Raw genomic sequence first — 19,580 nt, forward strand, 5'->3', positions numbered from 1 at the left:
CTAGCGAGTCGCATCTTCTCATGACATGGCCAAAGCACCATGCTTTTACTTAGTGCTAGACAGAGCCAAAACAAAAATGCGCTCCACAACCAGAGTGCCACAAGAGAAGTAGGACCCTCTCCTGCATCGTCCCACAGTGTATTAAGCCCAGTTGTGGGTCATAGACATCTTGCGCTTGCCTTCCCCAAAGATGGGTAACATTTATTGTCTAACTGGGTCCCAGTTAGCAGCTGCAGAATGAGGGAAGGAGGAGGGGAGACATTTGGGCAGCAGACTTAGGGCCCCAACAGACAGGCCAAAATAAAGCTGCTTCTGGTCACTTTGGAGGTATGCAGTTTAAAGGATGCTTGTGTCCTAAGAGGCTGGAAGCTGCACCAAAGCCATGCTCCAATCCTAAGGACTGGAGCACAGCTTTGGCGCAGCTTCCGGCCTCTTAAGATGTGCATGACATTTAAACAGCATACCTCCAAAGTGACCCAAAGCAGCTTTATTTTGGCCTGTCTGCTCAGACCCTTAGTTTGGTCACACCATCTTGGACACGGCTTTCTCCTTCCACCAGATTGAAAGAAGTGGTTGTGGCCCTAAATAGGGTTGCTCTCGGCCTGATCCACCGCAGTGCATAGCCAGCCCCACAAAAGTTGAGTTTGGGACCCGTTCCAGGGACCCGACTGCTTTGCCATCTGGGTTTGCCTCTTGTCACTGCATTCCCCAAAAGGCTCCTTGCTGGAGGGCCATAGCAACTGAACCTATTCAAAAGACGCCGCCGAAATGGACAAACTCTGTGCCCTGAACCTATTCCATCACAGGTTCTTCCCAAACAATTGTGTTTTAAATTTTAAAAACCCTACACTAATGTCTTTTAAAGGCCTGCTGCAAATGACAATGTACTATACAATACACTATAACTTTGCAGCTCTTTCCATGTGTCTGGACAGATGGCGCAGAGACGCCTTGCGCATAAACCTATGGGTCTGAAATGGTAAACAGATGGAACGTCACTCCTGGTAATAGCATTACTCTCGCATGCCCCCAAATGCACACAGATTTGGGCTCCTTTCTTGCAAAGGGATTCCAAAAAAGCTCCCCTCTGACACCTCCAAAAGCTTGAGAAGGCATGCGCAGCTTTGATGGCAACAGAAGGACATGGTGTTCTTGGAACTCTGTGTTGCCTTTCATCACTGTTTAGCAAGAGACACAATTCTAGCAAAGCCATATCTCCTACGCATTGAGACTTTACACATTGTTTTCCTCAGATTTAAAAAGCATAAGGGTTCCAGATGGCTCTTTCTTGAAGGTGCCAGGGGTCAAATCTAGCATCTTCTGCAACCAAGTGTAGCCTCTGCCACTGACCCGCAGCACCTGCCCATGTGAGAAGCAATGCACCCATTGGCTGCGGAAATGTTCATGGAGGCAGCTCACATTGCAAATCGATCTGGGGTGCATAACTGCAGGACAAAAGGACACAGATCTTGTAGCACCTCTGAGTATAACTGAGAGGAAGCAGTTGGCGGCATGAGCTTTTGGAGACTTAGGTCTACTTCCTGAGATGCATTTGGCTCAGAGGCCTTCAAGCAGTCTGAAGATACTATCAAACTAGGTATAGTCGGCCCTCCATATTGAGGGCTCTTTTTGCTCCATGGCTTCCACCATTCCCAAATGGCAATCCTGGATTTTGCCCTTTCCTTTCCGGGACTCCCTTTGACTCTTGCCTTGTATTTCATGGGCCTTGAGCATCCCTGGCTTTGGGCCTTTCAAGAGGGTCCTGGAACCGAAGGCTCCTCTGGGAAACCCTCGAGATGAATGGAAAGCAGCCGCTGAAGGAATCTGCTGGAAGGTCTAAGGAGCCAGGTTTCAGGGCCCCAGGGACAGGAGTCCCCAAAGGCCGAGCAGGCATGGATCTGGGAAGAAGCCAGGCCTGAAGTCTCCCTGGAGAGCCCCGAGGGATGCCCCGGGAAAGGGAAGCCAAGGAGGCCAGGGAGCAGGGCCCAAAGACAAGGGAGGAAGCCGCCCAAGGAGGCGGCAGCGCCGAGTAAGACTACTCCTGCTGCTAAGTGTAGTGATGCCCTCCCTGTCCCAGCTTCCCGGGGCTTCTCCGCCGGGGCCGGGGGCCCTGCCATGGCCTTCCCAGCCCAGCGGAGGCTGAGAGGCTCTTTCCCGGCCAGGCGGCTTCCCAAGAGGGAGGGGGCCCAGGGCCGAAGGAAGGGGCTCTGACCTCGGAGGGCGGCGATCAGGCCGTTGCCGTCGCGGATGACCTCCTTGAGGAACTTGGCCGTCCGCTCCAGCTCCACTTCGTAGCCCTTCAGCCGCTCGCGGAAGCCGGGGCTGTCCAGGTAGCAGTCGCTGAACTCCAGCGCAGGGGGCCCCATGGCCCGGCAGACAGGACGGACTCCTGACCCTGCCCCTGCCCCTCCGCCGCCGCCTGCCGCCTTCAAGGCTCCTCCTGCGCCGGCTTTGGAGTCGGGGCCGCCGGGAAGACCCTCCTCCTCCTCCTCCTGGGGGCTGCCGCCGGGGCCTTCGGGGCAGGGCCAGAGCCGCCTCCCTCTCGCTCTCGGCTGGGCTTTGGGGTCGCCGGAGCAGGAAAGAGGCCGAGGCCCAGCGGAGGAGCTGCCCTGCTCCCTCCGGGGCCAGAGAAGGGGCTGCGGCTGGGCCTCCCTCCCCGGGAGGGCTCTCCCCAAAGCGGGCTCCGAGCGGGACCAAGGCAGGCAGGGAGGCCGCCCGGCAGACGGGGCCCTTCCGTTAGACTGCTGCCCCCGAGGCCCAAGAGCAGGCGGGCACTTAGTTTGGAGCCCCCTTCCTCAAGTGCTAAGCCCCGGCGCCCTCCCTCCAGACGCGGAGGGTCTGGGCCTCCAGACGTCGAGATGGGAAAGCAGCCTCTCTTGCTGCCAGGGGCTTGGGCCCCCTCCCCTCCTCCCTCGGCCAAGGAAGGGTTAAAGCCCAGCCAGAGGGCCGCCGCGAGTGACGACGACGCCGCCTCCCGAAAACCATTCCAGAGGCGAGGCTGCAAACAGCTGCTCGGGAAGGACACGCCCCTTCCCTCCCTCCCTCCCTCCACCTCTGGCGCGCAAGGCAGGCTGGGAGTTGGAGTTGGGGCTGGAGTCAGGCTGCCCCAGAAGTGGGAGGGCCTTGGCTGCCAGGGCTTGCAGCCAGCAGGGGATGATGATGGGATCACCAAAAGCAGGCCTTCCTGACCTTTCCCATTGCAAAAGACAGAAGCCCAAATGCATCTGAGGAAGTAGTTGAAGGGCTGCCACACAGAGAGAGGAGGGAGAAAGCTTGTTTTCTGCTGCCCCAGAGAATAGGAGACAATGGAGCAATGGAGGCAAGCTCCAGGAAAAGAGGTTCCACCTAAAAACATTCGGAGGACCTTCCTGAGAGCAAGGGCTGTTTGACAGTGGAAGATGCTCCTTGGGGAATCATGGCGTCTCCTTCCTTGGAGGTCTTTCAGCGGAGGCTGGATAGCCATCTCTCACAGGGAGTTCCTGCATGGCAGAAGACAAAGGGCCTTGGACTGAATCAGGGCCCTTCTGGGGGTCTCTTCCAACTCTATAGGATTGTATGCTTTGCAGGATCTCGCTCTCCCTTTCCAATGCACCAGTCTTGAATTCCTGTACCAAGGTCTCCCAAGAGCTGCCACCTCAGAAGTCAAAGGCTTTCACGGCTAGCAGCCATCGTTTTTGTGGGTTTGGGGGCCTCTGTGGCCATGCTCTAGAAGAGTTTCTTCCTGACGTTTCTCTGTGGAATGCATTCTCTGAAGGTGGCTCTGGTGAAACGTCAGGAACAAACCCTTCCAGAACAAGGCCACAGAGCCCCCCAAACCCACAACAAAACTGTGCCACCTCTGGGCTTCACCCCTTTCCCTGTTGGCGCAGACTGGCCCTGGACTGGCGCAAGGAAGATCCCGGCCGAGGCCCCTTCTGCTCGGATGGCCATGCTTTTGTGCCATGCGCAAAGGTCTGGCCGGCATCCTGTTTGGCGGAGGTCCAGGGCTGTCAACCCAAACACCCTTCAAGAGGAGAGTCATGTCGGCCCTTTCGCTTCCTCTTTCCACAAGTGGAGAAAAAGGAAAGGGAAAGAGGAGTCTTATGGGCCTTTGCAATGTCAAGAAACGGATCTGTTTAAAGTTCAAGGCGGCTAATTGTTTCCAAGTTCCAAGAAGCATCTTTATTGCTCTCACCATTCATTCCTATCCAGCCTTTTCCTCAGCATTGGGACTCAAGATGCCTTGCAAGTAGATTGTCGTTGCTGCTGTTGTTGTGTGCCTTCAGGTCATTTCCAACTTATATTGTGTATAGTATATTGACAGTACAGCTTATTGACACCAGGACAAAAAAACAACAACACAAAAATGTCAGGTTTTTAAAATGGTGTTTTGTTTTTTAAAGCCGTTCAACAATTTTAGATTGTAAGCCTGAGGGCAGGGAACTGTCTGATTAAAAATAATATTGAAAGCCGCCCTGAGAGCCATTAGGGCTGAAGGGCGGGATAGAAATACCTAAATAAATAAATAAACAATTTATAGAATTGCAGGTTGAGTCTCCTTTACCTGGAATTCCAAAATCTGAAATATTCCCAAAATCCAAGACGCTTTTCACGGCCGGCTGAGATAGAGACACCTTTTGCTTCCTGATGGTTCATTGCAGACCAACTTTGTTTCATGCACAAAATTACTTTGAAACTATTGTGCGGATGTTTTAGGCTCTGCATCTAAGATGTATATGAAACACACATGGATTTTATGTTGGGACAATTTAGGATTGTAGGAGTTTTCATCTGAAACGTTGGAAGGTTGGTTTACAGATTACAGAACAAAGCGTTGCACCCCTACTTCTCATCTCTAGCGTCTTCATCCCCAGATTAGACTGCTTTTCCATTTGTGAGTGCTGCGTAATTCTTTCCAAACACAATGTTTAAGTAGCCATCAGTGACTGGTATGATGTCCAAAGTCCAGAAATATTCCCAGCCCCCAAATCCTTTAGGAGAGTGCCCTCTGCTGAGTCAAAAAGAACAATACAATATTGGACTCCATCACAGCATTTCAAGTAGAAGATGATTAACTACTAAAGCTCATGCAAAAATTATATATATATATCCCCCATGCCAGCCTTCTCTGAAGATGCCATCCACAGATGCTGGCAAAACATTGGGAATAAACTCTTCTAGAACATGGCCACAGAGCCCCCAAACCCCACAAAAACCCCTATAGAAATAAATGAGCCAGGACTCTTCCAAAGTGGTCCAAAGAAGCAGGATTTCTCCCAAAAGAGCCCTTGGGTTTCAGGGTTTTGCTGGTTGTTGTTGCCTCTGCGTCCACTTGTTTCACTCTTTTGTGGGGCAGCTTGTAGCTTTTTCTGGATTTGCACCCTTCCCAAAGTTTGGAACCGCTTTCTGGAGGTGAATTTTCCCCCTCTTTAAATTTTCTGAAAGACATTCCTAGCTTCCTTCCCTTCCTACCCCAGTTTCCTTTCCATTATGTCCCACATTATCCAGACAATCGGCTTCCATTAAACCAACAACAGCAATGGCACCATTGACAGCAACTGCAACCGAGACAAACTGCCATCTAGCAGAGTCACTTGTGAACTAAAGCCTTTCACATGTGTCCATGTTGAGGGTTAATCTTGGGTCCCGTCTTGTTCTGATTATGGCCCATCGTGCCAAAAAAAAAAACCCTTTACAACGCATTGTATTTCCCTGCCTGATAAAAACAGGTCCAGCCACATATTAGAATAAAGCCTGTTGACTGCTGACAGCCAACGCTGGCTCTTTCTGGGAAGGGTGACAGGTCCAGAGTTGTGTTACATGACCCCCCACAAAACACAAAGCCACCCACGTCAACATATTTCACAACTCCGGTGAACAAGGCTTCTTTTCATTGGATTCCCAATGTAGAAAATGTTGCGATTGCAACAGAAATGTTCCCAGAGAGGATTCTTGCAATGGACAAGAAAGAAGAAGAAGAGCAAAGGGTAGTATTTTGGGGTTTGTTTGTTTGTTTGTTTCTGCGTGCCAAAGATGAAGCAAGCTCAATTCTTTCTTTCTTTCTTTGTTTTCCCCCCATCTCTTTGTGCAATCCAAAATGCTCCGTTCTGCCAAGAACATGTGAATCCTATGCATTTCCAGAGCATACCGGGCCTTTGAGGGTGTTAGCAGGACAAAGAGAAGGACAGAATATGCTGTTCAGACCTTGCTTTGGTTCAATGCCCCCCGTCCTGCCCAGATGTAATTCCCCTCCAAATAGATGTTGTTGATCTGACAGTCCAGGGAAGGAAGGATCCAGATCCAGCATTCCTGTGGCGTTTCTGTTTGAGAGGCTAGCTTTGTTTTCTGGCATCCGCAAGCAATGGGCTTGGATTTTGGCCACTGAACATCCTGTTTCTCCTCTCTCTCTCTTTCTCCCCTTCTCTCTTGCCAGCAGTGGCTTCTCCTTCTAGTCTAGCAGAGCTGACCAAACAGCCTTGCAAAACCCAAGGTAAGGATCCAACCCTTGGCTTCCCAAGTGGATGATGGGTTGTTTGGACTGGACACAGCATCTAGAAGAGTCAGGCAGGCATGAGGATTCAAAGAGACGATGTTTGGGAACGGGATAGCAAAAGGGAGAGAGGCAGAAAATGGTCCCAGATTGCCAGAGCAGAGGCGTGCCAACGTTCAAGCCAATGCTGAGCTGCTTTATGGGCTCAGGAGTTTAAAAGATGGTCTCGCTCTGAATGCCATTTCTGTTTTTTGCAGGTCTGGGAAACCAGGTTGTTTGCTCACCAAGAAGAATTCAGGTAAGGAGCTTGGCATTGTGGCTCCTGGCAGGACTGGTTTGTTTGTTTCACATATGCCACAACTCAAGCAATAATGTTTTCACAGCATGTTTTCTGGGCTGCTTCTAAAGTTAGGATTGTTGTTGCAAAGTGGGGAATTGTCAGCTAGCTTGAATCACTTATTTTACTGTGCTGTGCCATAAACGTCTGCAGAATATGTGAGGTCCTAATTTTGCATGCCTTTTTCTCTTTCCAGCCTCCTGCAAGAGACCTGGGAGATGAAGCCCATGGAGGAGAAGATCACCCTGAACATCGGGGGCGTCCGCTTTGAGACCTACCCCAGGACCCTCCAGGCCTTTCCTGGCACCAGACTCTGCTGCTTGACGGAGCCCCAGGCTTGTGCCTCCTTGGACTACAACCCGCGCCTCAAAGAGTTCTTCTTTGACCGAAACGCCAACCTCTTTGACGAGGTCTTGAACTATTACCGGACCAAACGTCTCCATTGCCCCAAAGAGGTCTGCAAATCGGTCCTGGAGGAAGAGTTAGCCTTTTGGGGGATCCAAGAGGCCCTCCTGGCTCCCTGCTGTTGGCAGAAAGTGAGGAAGGCAGAGATGCAAGAGGAAGAGTGCAAGGTCTGGGATGAGGAGGACACCCAGGCACTCTTGGACCAAGCAGAAGGGCGCAGGAGCAGCTGGAGGGTCCGGTGGCAACCCAAGGTCTGGGCTCTCTTTGAAAAACCCCATTCCAGTCTAAGCGCCAAGGTAACGCACTCCAAGAATTTCTTTAAATCAGGCAAAGGAGGGCCAGGGAGCTTGAAGAAGGCACACAAGATATTACTTCCACAAGTGTTGTGTCGATAGTCAGGAAGGTCATTGCATTGCTGTGCTGGGTGTTTTTCAAGTGCAATGGGATTCTCGGGCCTCTTTCACTAGTCTAGACAGTTATAAGAAATCGATGTCACATGAATGGTTGTGACATTGAGTTGGTCATGGTTCCGTCCTATAGAATCCTGGGATTTGTAGTTTGGGGAGGGATTCATAATTCTCCGGCAGAGACCTCTGGTGCCTCACCAAACTAGGATTCCATAGCAGGTAGAGTGGTATTAAAGTGTTATATCTGTGTAATGGGAAAGAGTCCACAGTTGCTAGAGACTTGGCATTCTTTGCTGCTGGGTTTCTATCTGTTTTTTGAGCTGTATACATTGGTGATGATGATGGTAATGAAGTGGGCATCAAACAGCCGCTCTTCCTCAGGCCCTGGCCTCTTCTGCATAGTTTCCTCTGATTCTGTTGTATCAGAGAAGCAAAGAAGAGAAACTCTTTAGAACACAAATATTGTTATTGTGAGTCCCGACTCTATGAGAACCATTGATTCAATGGGATTTACCTATGCATTGGCACACCATTCAACAACAGATTCGATGGGTTTAGTTGCTGGGACTATCCAACAAGATTCCAGCCAGATAGTCCTCATTTGGAAGGAAAGGCAGGGTAGAATGATGATGATGACGACAACAGTAGTGGTGGCAGTGGTGATGATGACGACAGTGGTGATGGTGGTGATGATGATGACACTCATCTCCCACACCCCAACACTTCATCCACTACTGGATGTTCTTCCATTCCTCTTCCACAAACTGGGTTCAAGATGGTTCACCAACCAGCATCCTTGGACTTTCATGATTTTTAAGTCCCATTCTAAAAACCAAACCACATACTTGCACAGCGCATCCACAGAGTCCCAATCCTTAAGACCAGTTATCTCCAGAGCCTTCTGTGGATGAAGCACACAAGGATGACAGCTGGGGCAATTGCTTATGGGAGGAGGGAACTAGTGTATGGCCAGTGTAGCAATGGGATTCCACCCCAACGCATTGGTACAAGAGTAAACTGATGCTAATGGCTGTGCTTCCTCTCTCCCTACAGTGCCTGGCTGCTTTTTCCATGCTCTTCAACATTGGCATTTGCATCCTTTTTCTGTGGAAGACCTATGACATGCGTGGCATCCTTCATCAGTATGCCACGCGTGGCATCCTTCATCACTATGGCAATAGATCCGGGGAATTCCCTCCAGATGAATATTCATCTCAGGAAAAGTTGCCTCTCTTCCTCCATCTGGAGCTTTTCTTTGTCCTCTGGTTCACATTTGAGTTCATTGCGAGACTTACCTTCTGCCCAGACAAGAAGAAATTCCTGAGGAGCACTCTAAACCTGGCTGATTTCCTCTCCTTGTTCCCAGTTTACGTCGAACTCTTCTTAGCCGGAGCAGGCAACCATCCAGTGTATTGGCTGGGCTTCTTCCGCTTGGCCTATTTCCTCAAACTACTCAAGGTAGTGAAGGTTGTGGAGCCCACCTTGGTCTTCAGGGTCCTGTCACACACTTCCAGCAGCCTCCTGAGGGAAGCCCTCATCCTCTTGCTCATTTTCACCTTCGAAATTGTTTTCTTCGGGGTCCTCGTTTACTACGCGGACTTGCTGCACAAGGAGCACGAAACGCACTTTGGCAGCCTTGTGTCTTCTTTCTGGTGGGCCGCGATCACCTTGACCACTGTGGGCTACGGAGATGTGGTCCCTCTCTCAACTTACAGCCAAGCGATCGGGGCCTGTGTAGCTCTCAGCGGCATCCTCACCATCGTTGTCCCCATCCCTCTCTTTTACATCAAGTTCAAGGGCTATTATGATGCTGCCTTGGTCAAGGAGAGGATGAAACGGATGAAGAAAACACCGGCGTTGCTGTCCTCCTGAAAGCTCCAGAGCACCTCCAGGTCCATCTGTTTCAGTGGAGATAACATGCTCCCATTTTAGACGCTTCCACTTACTCCATTGTGCAAGTTGTTATTATCATGCCAATTCATGCTCCTGTGCTTGTTTTTGTAGAGCAACACTTTAGGATCTGCATGAGACCATGAACTGATGGCTCTCATCATAGAAGCCTGTAACATCACTGCCCCCATTAACACCCATAGTCTCTGAGCTTTACTTGCCGCTTTGGGCACTCTGACTATGGAAACATCTTATCACACACATATATGAGATGTTTGAGTGGGTCCTAATAAGATATTGCCTTGCTGTGGATTATGGGTTTCTACCAGTGGGCCAACATAGCTTCCCTGGCTTTACGTAGCAATGATACCCCAAAATAGCTGGATAGCTCATGCATCAAAACACCATCCAGGGTGCTGCAATCACTATGTAAAGAAACCTAAAATGTCACACATGTGGTAAGTTTTCCCGTTCTCCAGAACTTTCTTTCGGTGACATGAAACTGGGAGGAAAGAAAGAAGCAGTGAAAAATCCATAGTCTTCTGAGATAGAGATTGCAAACCCATATCCTCCAACAACCTCAGTTTGACAATGACAGTCCCAGTCAATCTTCCATTGTCCCACTTTTTTCAGTTGTGTTTAGAATGTCCCAGCTGGGAAGTCACTTTTTGGACCATGACACCTGGGGTATCCTTGGATTTGAAAGCCCAACAAAGTGTTTTCTAACCTCTGGTACACATACACACGTCTTCATTTTGCCTTGCACCATCTTGCTTGTTTGAATTCTTCTCTCCTGATTCATGCAGCAATAAATTGGACACGTGAATTGGCCATGTGTCATTAGGAACGCATTGGCCAGGATGAGGGCAGCAAGTGAGGAGGCAGAAGCAACTGGGAGGGACTGCTTTACAGGCAGTCCAACCTCAGAGCCATGCAACACCAGAAAAAGAACACAATGAACACTTAGACACTTCTGAAAAGAGCAGGGGTCTCCGCTTGCAAAGTTTTACCATTTCCGAGAAAAGGCGTTTGGAAGTTGGAGCAGGAGGGATGTGGATTGCGGTTTTATAATGCAATTAAATTATATCATACGTGTCATATTTTGCTGTCATGCCGCACTTTATTGCACATTCTATGCCTGTACTCCTGGGTTGCACTTTCTTGAAATAAATAAATTTTATTGTCCCTTGCAAATGTCTACAATTGCTGTCTGCTTTGCATCACTGTCTCTCAGGGCCAACCCAGATGTCACAGTCAGTTGTGCAAATGCAACTGTTGTCCAAGTTTCGACTACATGAATTGTTGGTGTTCTTAGCTGCCCTTGAGTCATCCTCGATTCATGGTGGCCCTGTGGATGAAACGCCTCCAAGACTCATTCAATCCACGGTTGACTGTCCTCCACTGCTCCGCTTAGGTCCTGCAAATTCAGGACCATGACCTCCTCAACTGAGTCCATCCATTTGGCATGTGGCCTCCCTCTCTTTCTACTGCCTCTCCTTCTACCTTTCCCAGCAGAAACCCCTCCAGAAAGACCCAGAGTAGACCCATTCAATCCGTTGTTCACTGGGTTAATACCCCATGGATTCAATGCATCTAGTCTATTTGGAGCTTACATGGGGTTTGCAGTTCTCAGCTAAAGTAGACCCATTCAGTCAACTGCTGACACGGGTGCAAATCCCATTGACTCAATGGGATCAACTCTAGCTGGGGTTAGTAATAGGACTGTAATTCCCAGCTGATGTAGACTCACTGAATCAACTGCTGACTGGTCAGTCAACATGGTGCCAAATCCCATTGATTCAATGGAATCAACTCTTGTTGGGGCTAGTAATAGGATTGTAACTCCCAGCTGATGTAGATCCATTCAATCAACTGTTGTCAATCTACCCCAACTGGGGCTAATCAACAGGATTTGGTCCCATTTGCCTGTCCTCTTTAGATAGAAAGCAAGCGCTGAGGTGGGTGGAATTAATCATTTTTACCAGAAGAGGGAGGGAAATCAGAGAAATGCTTTGGCTTGAGCAGAATAGAGCAAAAAGAAAGAAAGGAAGAAAGGAAGGAAGAAAGAAAGAAAGAAAGAATTTGTTCTTGGTTTTATGTGCCCCCCCCCCCAGTCCTTGTTATGCAACAGTTCTCTTCCAAAAGGAGCCAAGAGAGTTTGGACTCTGCTGCACATCCAAAGCAATTGGGTCTCTTGGAGGAGCCATGGGGGGCAAAGAGACCCCGCTGTGGATCGAGGAGAGAGGCGTTGGTCGACTTGCTTTTGAAAAGGAAAAGAAATGTTCCCCTGAAGAAGAGCAAGAGGCTGCTGATAGGAAAGTTCAGGAAAGGGGGAAAGAGGAAGTCAGTGCTAGGAGGGAGTGTGTGTGTGCGCGACTTCAATGGCTTTCTTCTTGGGTTGGCTGGCTTTGTTTTCTGGCATCCCACAACTCCAAGCTTGGAGCTGGGCCACCGAACATCCTGTTTTCCTGTAACTTGCTTCATCCCTTGTTTGTCTGCTCTTTCTTCTGCCCTTTCTCCCTCTCTGGCCACCCAAAGCTGCTGCCTCACTGGCTGCAGAGGAGTTCACAAGTAAGGACTGGGAAACATAGCCCTGGGACTCTGCTTCTTCTTCACAGAGGTTTCCCACCCACCAGCAATGGAGCACTGAACCGCCCTGGGAAGGTGAGCAGAGGAGGTGCAAAGACAGGGGAGATGGTTTGGAAGAGGGTCAGAGAGAGGGAAGGAAGGGCAGACACAGAGAGAGCTTGAGGTACAGAAACCACCTTTGCAGAGACTGCCTTTCCTGGAGACTGCTTCAGAAGGATGGGGGCAACTGTTTTGCATCAGTATGGCATATTGGGAGTTTCCCCCACTGCATGTACATATATATATGCAGTAGAGAGAGCCTGAATGGTGGGAGCATTGGGTTAGGACTTTGACCGAATCCCTGCTCACCCATGGAAACCCACTGGGTGACACTGGGAAAGTCACACTCTCTCATTCTCAGAGGAAAGCCATGGCAAACCATAGAATCAGAAACCCTACCTGAAGAACTAGAGCAGCCCAACTCAATTGGTGCATTGTTCCCACTGACTGAACGGCTCAAATCCCATTGAAAGCAACAGTATTCGGAGAGTAAACTGAATCCTCTAGAACTTCTTTCAGAGGCATAGAGATTTTACAGACCATTGGTTTTTGTAACCCATTAAGGTTTTGGCTGGTTGCGATTGTGGTGCAATGGTTTGAGTGCTAGACTAGGAATCTGGGAAACCAGAGTTAAAATCCCCACTGGGCCATAAAACCCCACTGGGTGACCCTAGGCAAGTCACTACTCTCAGCCTGAGGGAAAGGCCATGGCAAACCCCCAGTGAACAAATCCTGCAGAGAAAACCCCATGATAGCTTCACCTTAGGGACACCTTAAAGTCAGAAACAACTTGAAGGCACACAGCAACAACAACATGACCCACAGATGGTGCTTTCTCCACTCCATGCACACTTATTGTGTTCAATATGGCATTGACAGTGATTGAATCGCTTGACAGGTTGTCTCTGTTGTGGCATTTCTGGGTGATTTGAGGACGCCAGTCCCACGGCAAAATGGTGGAGTCTACAGAAAAGATTGTCCTGAACGTCGGAGGGATGCACTATGAAACCTATTGCAGCACGCTCAGGGCTTTCCCAGGAACCAAGCTGCACAGCCTCACCGAACCCGAGGCCTCCATGGCCTTTGACTATGACCCCGATGCCAAAGAGTTCTTCTTTGACCGAAGCCCCCGGCTCTTCCAGCAAGTGCTGAGCTACTTCCGGACCAGACATCTCCATTGCCCTGCAGACGTCTGCAGGTCTGCCTTGGAGGAGGAACTGGCCTTCTGGGAGATTAGGGTCTCCCAACTGCCCCCCTGTTGCTGGACAAAGCTTAGCAAGATGGAGGACCAGGCAGAAGAATGCGATGCCTTTGGGAACACCGAGGAGTCAGACGACAACCAGGGTCTCCTGAGCCAAGAGGAGAGAAGGAACGGCCATCGCTGGATGCATTGGAAGCTCCGAGTATGGACCCTCTTGGAAAAGCCCTACTCTTCTCTATGGGCGACGGTAAGGAACATGCCTCTTCCATCTCCCAAAATGTCTCCAAAGGGGATGGAGGTGGGGAAGGGATGGCCAGAGCCCAGGATGGAGTAAGGACTCCTCCACGTGGAGCAGTTGTATGGGGCATTTGTGGAATTTGTTGCTGTAGTTCTTGGGATGTAAAGATAGACAGACAGACAGACAGACAGACAGACAGACAGACAGACAATATTTCTGTTATTTCAGTATATTCTGGCTATTCCTGGTCCCAGCTAAAACACTTGATTCCTACTTTCAAGTGGGTTTCTTCTTAAATCGGGGGACTATCAGAACTATATATTGTCTAATCTTCTACTTACTTACTTACTTTCTTCTTTCTTTTTAGAATTATAGTACTATAATGCGTCAGATAAATGGCACTCTTGTGCTATAACGCTGTAACTCTCCCCACAAAGTTTAAAAAGCCCTGTGTTAGTATTTCATGTTACTTTAAGAGCGGCCTTTTAGGAATGTTTGGAAATGCTGTATCTCCCTTTTAATTTCCAATGTCCTTTTCCAAAACATACCAATATGGCCGAATAGGGCTGCATAGCCTTGGAAATGACCAACCAGCTCAGTGCAATTGTAGGATTTGCTCTTTCGGTGACTTCTGTCCTTGGATCCGGTCCAAAATACAGAGGTGAGGAATTCAATGGATGACAGGTTTTAGAAGCAAATGCTCAAACTATGGCACCACGCTGGCTCTCAAACTTTGCTCATTTCCCTGTGTTTCTCCAGCCTTCTTCCACAATCCTCCCAATGCTGATGCTGCTAAAAAAACTTCCAGCTAGACAAAAAGCAAAGAGAAAAAGGATGGTGGGTGGATATCAGAGGCTTGGTTAATGGACCACATGCCTAGATGGCAAAGAGCCAGGGTCTTGGGATATGTCTTGATGTTCACCACTCCTTACAATTGCTTTCCCTCTCTGTGTATATAGGCTCTGGCCATCCTTTCTCTGCTGCTCAACATCGGCCTTGTCATCCTGACTAATGTGAACTCTACGACCCACTTTTTGGTTTCCAACGACACCGTCGAGGACGGCTTTCACCATTACGGACACCGCTGGGCCTTTCTGCACAAGAGGGTTCCTCACCTCCTCTACCTGGAGCTTTTCTTCATCCTCTTGTTCGCGTGTGAATTCTTCCTCCGACTCGCCATCTGCCCCAACAAGAACAAATTCCTCTGGAGACCTCTGAACGCCATCGACTTCCTCTCCCTCTTTCCAATTTTCATTGAACTTTTCTCAGCCGGACATCCGTCCAAAGACCAGGCCATCGTCTTGTGGCTGGGCCTCTTCCGCGCCGTCTACGTCCTCAAACTCCTGAGGGTCTTCCGTCTGGTGGAGACGCCTCTGATGCTGAGGGTCCTGCCCTACATGGCCAAGGCCATCTTGAAGGAGATCTTCCTCTTCGTGGTGGTTTTCGTCTTCGAAGTCCTCTTCTTCGGCTCCCTCTGTTACTACGCAGAGATAAAGGAAGCCGACACGCACATGGATGACGTTACCTCTGGCCTTTGGTGGGCAACAATCACACTGACCACAGTGGGCTACGGAGACATGTACCCCGTCACCAAGTTCGGCCAAGTGGTTGGAGCCTGTGCAGCCATCACTGGTGTGCTCACTGTCATCATCCTGACCGCCATCTTGCTAGTCAAGTTCAAGGGCTTTTACGAAGCTGCCATGGCCAAGGAGAAGAGGAAAAGCATGAAGAGACAGGCAGCCTGAGCACATGTGTGCTTCTTTGGGGTCACCGGGGAGTGGAAGGACACTTCCAAAAGGTTTGGACTCCCCTTTGCAGAAGCTTCTTTGGACAGCATGATGGAGGGAGATGCTCTCTTCCCACTCTGAGCAATGGGCGCCTCTGTCCTGCCGCCCTTTCCTTGAATTGAGCATCATGTTGTCAGTGTGTAACAACAATGCGCTACCGAACCAAAACACATTTCGCTTTTCTTTGCTGCAGGATCAGAAAAACCAAAAGATCCAGAGGATCATGGGTGGCTTCAAAATGCAGACCTGGTGAACCATGGGTTGTTCTTTGGAAGGGACATCCTTAAAGGAAGCCTCGTGGAACCAACTGGAACCCTGGACTGAATCCAGATTAAATCTGTCTACACCAGGTGGCTTCTCCAATATCTGGCTTCTGGCTCCTGGTTTCTTGACTCCCATCTCCTGCCTCCAGCACAGACACCTTTTGCTCATGGCCCAGTCCTGGAAAAATCCCTCATGGGCTCATATTGGGGGAAAGAGACCTTTGGTTATTCCCTTTGCTCTTGCAACTGATCCCTTCTTGCTTGAAACCAAAGGGAATCCATAAAGCCCTTTCTGTGCTGCGCCCCTTATGCAACTATGTATGCCACCTCCTCCCAGTAGTCTTTTTGCTAACTGACATAAGACAATAAATATTAACACATACCCTTGGGAAGGTGCACTCTGTCCCCATATCGGCCAAGCTATCACAAAGCAGAAAATCCTGCAAGCGGCATTATTATTATTATTATTATTATTATTAACCTTTATTTATGAAGCGCTGTAAATTTACACAGCGCTGTACATGCAATCTTTTTAGTTAGAGGGTTCCCTGCCCTCGGGCTTACAATCTAAAAAGACATGACACAGAAGGAGAAGAGAGTGGTGGCGGGAAAGGGTAAGAGGTCCAGCAATTCCTCTCTACCTCTGAGGCCTGGACCAAGGCAGATGGACTGGAGGGAGGGCTTGGCTTCAAAATGGAAGGTTAATCTTCATCCAGGGAAAATACATACTCTCAAGTAGGATAATGCATATACAGTACATAGCAATACAGGAAATGGTTCGATAAACTCTGTAGAAAAAAAACATAACAATAGCAAATTAAATAGTTGTTAGTTTTAGAGCTTGAAAATGTTGCTTTTCCAAGCTTTGGTCATTTTGTTATCCTTCTGCAAGACCTATAGCTCTGTTGTCCTTCTGCCACACAAAAGTGGAGACTACACCTGCCTCTCTTTTGACTAACCATACATCAAACTAGGCATTAACTGCACATTGTTACTCTGGAGGGCCATGGGATTTCCTCAGGAATTGTGGGTTCTTGAATGGCAGAAATGGGTTGGATTGGATGGCCTTTGGGGTCCCTTCCAACTCTATTTGATTCTATACTCTGATTTATAAACCACATAATTGGCTTTCCCTTACTTCTCCTAAAACAGTGGTTCCCAACCTGTGGGTCAGGACCCCTTGGGGGGGTCGAATGACCCTTTCATGGGGATCACCTAAGACCATTGGAAAGCACCTATTTAATTACAGTTATGAAGTAGCAATGAAAATAATTTCATGGGTTTGGGTCACCACAACATGAGGAACTGTATTAAGGGGTCACGGCATTAGGAAGGTTGGGAACCACTGGTCTAAATGAAGTGTGTCAATATGGCCAGACCACCTTTTACCAGCAGAGGGCGCTCTTGACTCTTAAATGCAATTTTAAAGGCGGCAACTGGGAGCAATGCATTAAATGTGTGTTGTTCAAGTTGTTTCTGACTTCCAGCAACTCTCTCCTGGGGCTTTCTTAGCAAGATTTGTTCAGAGCAGCTTTGCCATTGCTGCTTTCTGAGGCTGAGAGAGTGTGACCTGCCAAAGGTGACCAATGGGTTTCATGGTCAAGCTGGGAATCGAACCCTGGTCTCTAAAGTCATAGTCCAACACTCAAAACAGTATGCCACACTGGCTCCATGCATTAAATACCTCCTTATTTTTACCTACATTCCCCTCCTTTCCTTTCCGCTTTTCATACTGTATGCTGCTTAGGGTCTCTTTTTATTGCTATTCACAAAATGGGCATGCTAGTTTCAACCCGCATTGGGACCAATGTATATGTGCAGGGGATGATGAAACCTTTTTACTGTATCTGTGGGGTTCCCCCCAAAAAACATTTCTCGATCCCCTGCAAGACACACGGAGTTGCTTCGGTGGCATTTTCCCACCGCAAACCTCAAAGTTCCTAAATATCTACAGAGTCCTCAAGGGCTGCTCAAACTTTTATTATCACTGTTGCTTTCCCTCTTTGCACATCATGCTCCCACATGATTTATCCAAGGATTAATCCTAGCTGCTGAAGGAATTTCTAGATACTTAGTCATCTCTTTCACTGAGCGACACGTTTGTTGCATCAAAAATAAATCTGCATCGTACTGGAATCTTGGTATGGACATCCTTTTATGGATATTGAAGGGAAAGCAAGATAATCCTCTAAATCGACCCACAAATTCAACCGCTAATTGGGAAAGCTCCCAAATATTACTCTCTTTTCTTTGGACTGCAACACCCAAAGTCCCACAGATATCCAGTTTTGGGAACTGTAGTCCAAAAACAACCTGATGGTTTGCGTCGTTCTGCAGCTCTGCAGTCATAATGCTGCAGTTGTATTGTGTAGAAGGGCCCCAAGGCACATTATGTAGTTATAGTGTTTTGATACCACTTTAAAGGCCACGGTTCTATCCTATGGCATCCTGTGACTTGTAGTTTTGCAATGCAGACATACACACACAATCCAAGAGCTGTAGTTAAGGAAAGGATGACAGAACCTCTCTGGTAAAGGATACTCTATCCGCGTATTCTGCTCCTAGAGCAAATTAGGGCCAAACTCATCCTAGATGCAAAAACAACTAAATTGAGGTTTTCATACTTTGGCCACGTCATAAAAGAAAGGAAGAAACTGCAAATCCCAGGGTTTTGCAGGATGGGGTCATTGGAGGTCTCTCGTTCATAAGGTTGCCATAGGCCAAAGTCAATGGCAGTTAAGAGGTTTGAATCCTGGCTCAGCCATGGAAACCCACTGGGTGCCATTGGGCAAGTTGCACTCTCTCAGCCTCAGGGGAAAGCAATGGCAAACCCTCTCTAAAGAAAACCCCATGACAGGTTTGCCTTAGGACCACCATAAGTCAGAAGCAACTTGGAAGTCATGTAAGAGCAACAACTCCAGACTACAAATCCCAGGAATCCACAGGACAGATCTATGGCAACTGAAGGGCTCCCAGCTGCAATGAATGTGTGTTTGCCCTGTGCATTACCTCTGATCTGGCAGCAATGCACCCTCTCTATATATATTGCTGTCAATCTCAAAGTGGATGAAGCAGAGGAATCCTTACCCCAAAGGACTAGGAAAGATACTCAAGTGGAAACAACACTACAGCAAGAAAAGGCAGAAGTCTGGGCAGGTTTTAGCCGCCAGGTACAACTGATAAATTGCATTTTGAGTCAGAGATGACACTCATGCGCTCAGGGCCAAATTGCATCCAGTTCTCCGATTGAAGCGTTGCGGAGCTTCATTAATTTTCTAGCCAAGAAAATGCTAGGAAATGCCAGCAGTTTACAAACATAACATTTACACACACAGAGAGATATACATATATGACGTATCGTTTTTTAAAATCCATACTATTCTTAACCATTTGCCAACAGAGTCCCATTCTTGAGGCAATGGGGGGATATGCAAAATGAATAAATGGAAAGGAAAGGTTTAAGTGGGATGGAAGGGGTTTGCAATGCTTCGTTGTGTTTCCTAATTAGGCACATGGATTTAAATGAGATTTCTAACCAGGCCCAAAGTTGTATATCTGCTTAACAGAGCATCAGATTCAACAAGTCTCCTCTTGTGGATCCAAGGATTGCTCAAAGGTGCAGGTGGCCAGGGCCATCTTGAAGAAGGAATTCCCCCCTTTTCCCATTGAGGCAGCATTGGCTCACCTGGGAAGTTCTTGGCTGTGACAACAGGTGCATTATGCACCATCAGCAGATACATGCTGCGCTACTAGGAAATGTATGCAAATAGAATAGGTCAAGTCATTAAAACTCATGCAATCGACCAACTGGGACTTCTGTCGCCATAAATGTCAATGCCATCTTCTGGTCAACTACTGGCCCACTAGCCCTCCGAATCCAGGTCTCTCCCAGCTATTGTTATGGGAACAGAGGAGTCTGCTTTACACCGGCTCAGACACTTGCTCCATCCAGCTC

At 48.5% G+C, this 19,580-nt stretch overlaps 3 protein-coding genes across 6 annotated transcripts in view; 2 read left to right on the forward strand and 1 right to left on the reverse strand.

Moving 5' to 3' along the window:
* Window positions 1–2,402, reverse strand: part of OPHN1 (oligophrenin 1) — a 52,357-nt gene extending 49,955 nt beyond the window's left edge. The window contains exon 1 of the mRNA XM_089536385.1: window positions 2,213–2,402. Coding sequence (XP_089392511.1) covers window positions 2,213–2,366 — 154 coding nt within the window. The 5' untranslated portion in view covers window positions 2,367–2,402. The remainder of the gene's footprint in view (window positions 1–2,212) is intronic.
* A 2,364-nt stretch (window positions 2,403–4,766) lies between these two features.
* LOC149308740 (voltage-gated potassium channel KCNC1-like) lies at window positions 4,767–10,702 on the forward strand. 3 transcript variants are annotated; one of them, XM_089536389.1, is made up of 4 exons: window positions 4,767–4,785; window positions 6,727–6,767; window positions 7,003–7,507; window positions 8,672–10,702. In XM_089536389.1, exons 3-4 carry the CDS (start codon window positions 7,025–7,027, stop codon window positions 9,488–9,490), a joined length of 1,302 nt encoding a protein of 433 aa, XP_089392515.1. In that variant the 5' UTR covers window positions 4,767–4,785; window positions 6,727–6,767; window positions 7,003–7,024; the 3' UTR covers window positions 9,491–10,702. The 3 variants fall into 3 exon arrangements, with proteins under 3 accessions (XP_089392515.1, XP_089392512.1, XP_089392514.1); XM_089536386.1 differs by lacking the exon at window positions 4,767–4,785 and adding an exon at window positions 4,792–5,391; XM_089536388.1 differs by lacking the exon at window positions 4,767–4,785 and adding an exon at window positions 5,400–6,469.
* Window positions 10,703–12,071: 1,369 nt separating this feature from the next.
* Window positions 12,072–17,711, forward strand: LOC149308741 (voltage-gated potassium channel KCNC1-like). 2 transcript variants are annotated; one of them, XM_089536394.1, is made up of 3 exons: window positions 12,072–12,172; window positions 13,035–13,584; window positions 14,535–17,711. In XM_089536394.1, exons 2-3 carry the CDS (start codon window positions 13,090–13,092, stop codon window positions 15,318–15,320), a joined length of 1,281 nt encoding a protein of 426 aa, XP_089392520.1. In that variant the 5' UTR covers window positions 12,072–12,172; window positions 13,035–13,089; the 3' UTR covers window positions 15,321–17,711. The 2 variants fall into 2 exon arrangements, with proteins under 2 accessions (XP_089392520.1, XP_089392519.1); XM_089536393.1 differs by having other exon boundaries at window positions 12,072–13,584.
* The last annotated feature ends 1,869 nt before the right edge of the window (window positions 17,712–19,580 follow it).

This window comes from Sceloporus occidentalis, unplaced genomic scaffold, assembly GCF_023333645.1.
Source record: "Sceloporus occidentalis isolate IW3139 unplaced genomic scaffold, rSceOcc1.0.p SCAF_8, whole genome shotgun sequence".
In the NCBI taxonomy this organism is placed as follows: Eukaryota; Metazoa; Chordata; class Lepidosauria; order Squamata; family Phrynosomatidae; genus Sceloporus; species Sceloporus occidentalis.